The 5998-nt window shown below is 46.4% G+C and overlaps 1 protein-coding gene across 1 annotated transcript; it reads left to right on the top strand.

The window, feature by feature from the left end:
• The first annotated feature begins 4822 nt into the window (after positions 1-4822).
• On the top strand, positions 4823-5743 carry LOC138817569 (olfactory receptor 7A10-like). The gene has a single exon (XM_070008030.1). It carries the CDS (start codon positions 4823-4825, stop codon positions 5741-5743), a length of 921 nt encoding a protein of 306 aa, XP_069864131.1.
• Positions 5744-5998: the final 255 nt, after the last annotated feature.

Raw genomic sequence — 5998 nt, forward strand, 5'->3', positions numbered from 1 at the left:
TCCTCCTCCTCCTCCTCCTCCTCCTCCTCCTCCTCCTCCTCCTCCTCCTCCTCCTCCTCCTCCTCCTCCTCCTCCTCCTCCTCCTCCTCCTCCTCCTCCTCCTCCTCCTTCTTCTTCTTCTTCTTCTTCTTCTTCTTCTTCTTCTTCTTCTTCTTCTTCTTGGTAGGTTATGGGGCTTGAACTCTGGGCCTGGGCACTGTCCCACAGCTCTTCAGCTCAAGGTGAGCACTCTACCGCTTGAGCCACAGTGCCACTTCCGGTTTTCTGAGTGGTTTATTGGAGATAAGAGTTTTAAGCATTTCACAGACTTTCCTGCTCGGGCTGGCTTTGAACTGCAATCCTCAGATCTCAGCCTCCTAAGTAGCTAGGATTACAGGCGTGAGCCACCGGCGTCTGGCTATATTGACTTCTTTACTAACAAAGGACCCAGTGGGGAAGCTCACATAATTCTGAGCCTCATTTGTGTGACTGTAGATTGAGGGTCACCATTGCACAGACCACAAAAAATAGACTTTTATGAAAAAAAACATGGCGGGTGGAGTCATAGCTCAGGTGGTAGAGTGCCAGCCAGTGAGTGAGAGCAAATGTCAGTGAGTTCGAGTCTTGGTCTTGGATCAAAAAACCCCAAACTAAACCAAATCATGGAATTCTGTTTTTTCTTTTTCTTTTTCCTTCCTTCCTTCCTTCCTTCCTTCCTTCCTTCCTTCCTTCCTTCCTTCCTTCCTTCCTTTCTTTCTTACCAGTCCTGGGGCTTGAACTCAAAGCCTGGTCCCATTCCCTGAGCTTCTTTTGCTCAAGGCTAGCACTCTAACCACTTGAGCCACAGCACTACTTCCAGATTTTTCTGTTTATGTGGTACTGAGGAATCGAACCCAGGGCTTCATGCATGCCAGGCAAGCACTCTACCATTGAGCCACCTACCCAGCCCCAAATCATGGGATTTTTATAATGATGTATAAAGACAACCTACAGAATTTGTATGTTTTTGAATTGTCAAAAATTAAGAAACCCACTTGAATAGCCGCAGAGCAGTGATTCATTCTTATAATCCTAGCTACTCTGAAGTCAGAGATCTGAGGATCATGTTTCAAAGCTAACCCGGGCAAGTAAGTCCCTGACACTCTTATCTTCAGTTAACCAGAGAAAAGCCAGAGTGTAGCTGTGGCTCAAATGGTAACGCACCAACCTTGAGTGAATAAACTCAAGGACAGTGTCCAGACCCTGAGTTCAAGCCCCAGTACCAGCACACACGCACACAAATACAAATGACATGACAACTCTTATCTTGTATTTCAAACATGACTTCTGGATTATTTTGGGCAATACTATGAAGTCAAGGATTGTAGTAGTGATTTTATGTCACAGAATCCCACATCACCCCTTCTTGAGTAGAAAGCAATATTAAGTTTTCTGGAGATCACAGGGGCTATCTCCCCAATATTTATAAAAAGTTTTGGGGGCCAGGTACCACCTGCCATCCTTGTTACTCAGGAGGCTGAGATTTGAGGATACTGGTTCAAAGCTAGTCTGGCAGAGAATTCCCCATGAGACTCTTATCTTCAATTAACCACTCAAAAGCCAGAAGTGGTGCTGTGGCTCAAAGTGCTAGAGCACTAACCTTGAGAAAAAGAGCTTAGGGACAGCAAGCAGGCCCTGAGTTCAAGCCCTATGACTGACAAAATAGAAAAGAGTTTGTGGGGGCACTGAGTAGAGCTAACCAACAGTGGCTCACCTGCCTTCCACTTTGGAGAAAACTTTAAATTGAGGGTTGAGATGAGGTGTTGGGAATTGATAGCTACAAGTGCTCATGGGAAATTATTAATACACATTGACTCGCCTGAAAATCACCCAGGTGTCTTGGGAACAGAATGTCAGGAAGAAAAAAAATTGCTTTGTGTGCAAAGCAAAGTCCCATAGGGAAAGGCTGTATTCCAGACTGGATTAACAAGAGAGAGAGAGATGTATCTAAAGAACACATTCACATCCCCTGCCCCAGCCCCTTGGATTGGACAGGACACAGCTGTTTCCTCCGAAGTCCACATCTGGCTAGGGGACGGATGCGTGACCATTTCTTGCTGCCCTGTTTCATTGCATCACTTTTTAAAAAAAGTCTCCATCATTGACAATCCAAGGAGGAATTAGCGTTTCCAGGCTGAGACTTCATCCGAAACAACTCACCCAGGTGAGAATCTGTGGAGGGGTTTTGAGAGATGGACGCCGGGAACATTTATCTATGGCAGCACAATGTGTTTAAACAGAGCTGAGAGGCGGCTGTGACTGGTTCGCGTGTTTGATTAATAGGTTGATGTGTTTATCACCAGGTTGGACAGAGAAGTAGACCTAGAACGCAGCAGGGTCAAGTTTGATAGGAAAGAGACAGCAAAGGCAGCGCCTGGTGGGAGAGAATTGAGAGGAGGATAGTGATTTTCCTCTAATCCAAGTCTTCAAGGACCTTAGCTGCCAATTAAGAAAAGTTACCAAAGGGTGTTGCTCGTGAAGCGCGAAACAATGAAGTGATTTCTGATACAGGTTGATCATATTGATTTGCGTATTGTCCATTTTCTCCAGGGATCATTATCAGAAAATTTCCAGTGGTTTCTTTGTGATTGAATGTGCCTAGCAATTAAACATTTCACATTGCAAAATACTTTTCGTATTGTCTTGCTTACTTAAGATTATTATTATTGTTTTGGTCCATATTTTTAAATTTGGTGCTTCCTTAATGGCTTCTTTGAAATGTGCCAGTTAACTTCCAGAATGAGATCTTCACTTCATCTCAGATTCTTTTTATTTTTTTCTAAAAAATATTATCTTTTTTTTTTTTGTCAGTCGTGGGTCTTGAACTCTGGGCCTGGGCACTGTCCCTCAGCTCTTCAGCTCAAGGCGAGAGCTCTACCACTTGAGCCACAGTGGACTTCTGGTTTTCTGATGGTTTATTGGAGATAAGAGTTTCACAGCCTTTCCTGCCCAGGCTGGCTTTGAACTGTGATCCTCAGATCTCAGCCTCCTGAGTAGTTAGATTATAGGTGTGAGCCACCGGGGCCTGGTTAAAAAATTATCTTTAAGTAGTTGCACAAAGGGGTTTCAATTCACCATGTCAGTTTGCCAGTGCAACGCATCTCCGATATTACCACTTCTTCCTCCCCCATCTTCCCCACCCATCCCCTCAATTTCCCTAATTCTATTTCTTTTCTATTTTTTATTGTTTAGAGGTGATATTGTTTAGAGCTGCCTTTACAGATGCTGGATGATAAGCACATTTCTTCCTTTTGCTTGCGATCAGCGGTTCCCACATTCTCTTTCATTCCCTCCCTCCCTTCTCCGCCCATCCTATTTCTATTTTGACATATACACACAGAATATTATGATTGCATTGTTTCCCCCAATACTTCCTCTCTTCTTGACCTCATCTCTCCTGATACCCCAGGTTCCAATTTCCTAGTATTAGTTTGGTTAGGCTGTAAGTTAGTTGTTCAAAGGATTTAAACCATTGGAGTTCTTGCCTCTGTGTGTGTGTGTGTGTGTGTGTGTGTGTGTGTGTGTGTGTGTGTGTGTGTGTGTGTGTATGCATGGAACACTGGGAGTTTTTCTAAAATATGTGCATCATTCCCAATGTCATTTTCCCTGGGATGGAGAATCATTCATCTCAGCTGTTATTTAACTCGGTGCTTTTCCATCTTAATTAGAATACAAACTCTAAGTTGGGAGAGATGGGCGAGAACAATGGGACAGAGGACACTGATCAAGATTCATTGTGTTGCCGGGCGCCAGTGGCTCACCCCTGTCATCCTAGCTACTCAGGAGGCTGAGCTCTGAGGATCATGTTTGAAGCCAGCAGGGGCAGGAAAGTCTGTGAGACTCTTATTTCCAATGAACCACCAAAAGCTGGAAGTGAAGCTGTGGCTCAATTGGTGGAGTACCAGCCTTGAGTAAAAAAACCACAGAGACATGGCCCAGGCCCTGAGTTCAAGCCCCCAAAGAAAAAGCCTTGTACTCACAAATCATTATAGTGAGTCAAAACCCCTTTGGGAAAAACCCTCAAAGATAGCAGAAATAAAATAAAACTTGAAGAATACAAACTCACCCATGTTACATGCCTGTATGTACTGAGACTAGGGTATAGAAACAAACTTTATTTAGTCATAGATTAGTAGTATCTATTACGTATGAATTATACACCCATTTGTTCGTATTAAATGTTAAATCTGTTTCTGGTGTTTATATTAGAGAATCATTCTCTATTACGTTCTTCTGTGTCTAGGTCATTGCCGATGATGTGAGTTTTCCATCTCGGGAGCATCGTATTTATTATTGGGACCGGAGGCCTCGTGGCCAGGACAGACAGTGACAGATGGAAATAGCCAAGAGATGCTTCGGTGTCCCCAGGGAGTCCTGTGGCAACACGACCTGCTGAGCGACCCCTCGTGTCTTGAGGTCTCAGAGGTGACGGGCTGGGCTTTATCTCCACCACTCTCCATCCCTTGCTGTCTTCTCTTCTCCTTACCTTCCTTTTGGCCTTGGGGGTCTGAATGGAGACCCTTCCTTTGGTCTCTGCACTGGCCATGGCTCTTTCCAGCTACACACTTGTGTAGATAACTCTGTACCCTCCCTCCCCTGGTCTTTCTAGAACACCCAGTGCAAGTTGTCCTGTTCACATCCGTCTCCTGTGTATCCCTGTCCTTGCACCTGCCTCTCTCTGATAAGGTTGTGTGATCACTCAGTTACCTCGTCCTAGCTCTTTCCTTTTATTTGTACATTTACACCCTGCACTCAATTCTTTCCCCCTTTGTGGTTTTTCCTTCGCGAAGGCACATCGAAACACATGGGACCAGAGAATGATTCCCGTGTTTCCGGATTTCTCCTTCTGGGAATTTCAGAAGACCCCAGGTTGCAGCCTGGTCTCTTTGGGCTGTTTCTGTCCATGTACCTGCTCACCGTGCTCGGCAATCTGCTCATCATCCTGGCCACCGCCTCTGACCGCCGTCTGCACACGCCCATGTACTTCTTCCTCTCCAACCTGTCCTTCGTGGACGTCTGCTTCACCTCCACCACCGTCCCCAAGATGCTGCTCAACCTCCACACGCACAGCCAGGCCATCAGCTATGAAGAGTGTATCACCCAGACACATTTTTTTGTCCTCTTTTCTGGGTTGGACATCTTCCTGCTGACGGTGATGGCCTATGACCGCTTTGTGGCCATCTGTCACCCCCTGCGCTACACGGCCATCATGAGCCCCCGGCTATGTGCGGGGCTGGTGCTGGGCTCCTGGCTCATCAACATCACGGATTCTCTTCTGCAGAGCTTCATGGTGCTGCGGCTGTCCTTCTGCACCCACTTGGCAATCCCGCACTTCTTCTGTGAACTGAATCAGGTGGTCCACCTGGCCTGCTCGGACACCTTCCCCAACGACGTGGTCATCTACTTTGGCGTGCTGCTGCTGGTGTGCTTTCCCCTGGCGGGCATCCTGTATTCCTATTCCCAGATCGTGTCTTCCATCCGGGCCATCTCGTCGGCCGAGGGGAAGTACAAGGCCTTCTCCACCTGCGCGTCTCACCTCTCCGTGGTCTCTTTATTCTACTGCACCGTCCTCGGGGTGTACCTCAGCTCTGCGGTGACCCAAAATTCTCACTCCATTGCCATTGCCTCGGTGATGTACAGCGTGGTCACCCCCATGCTGAACCCCTTCATCTACAGCCTGAGGAACCAAGACCTCAAGAGCGCTCTGAGAAGACTCTGTACCTGAAACAAGACCCCTTGTGCGGGGACTGGAGCAGTGGTGGTCGGAGGCCGGATGTGGGATGTCTGATTCATTTATGTGGTTTTTCATTTGACGGTGGAAGTTGTCCCATTCTATGACGTTCCTGGAGTTTCTCTGTTTTTGGCTTTTTTCTGCAATTCAGCCGCAGCACTTTCTCAATTAAACTGTATCCCATGTCTGGGTTCTGATTCTGTCCATGGAACTATTTCTTAATCTTTCCAAAGGTTCTTCTGAATCACA

The sequence above is a fragment of the Dipodomys merriami genome, unplaced genomic scaffold, assembly GCF_024711535.1.
Source record: "Dipodomys merriami isolate MVZ:Mamm:240054 unplaced genomic scaffold, mDipMer1.0.p SCAF_70, whole genome shotgun sequence".
Classification (NCBI taxonomy): domain Eukaryota; kingdom Metazoa; phylum Chordata; class Mammalia; order Rodentia; family Heteromyidae; genus Dipodomys; species Dipodomys merriami.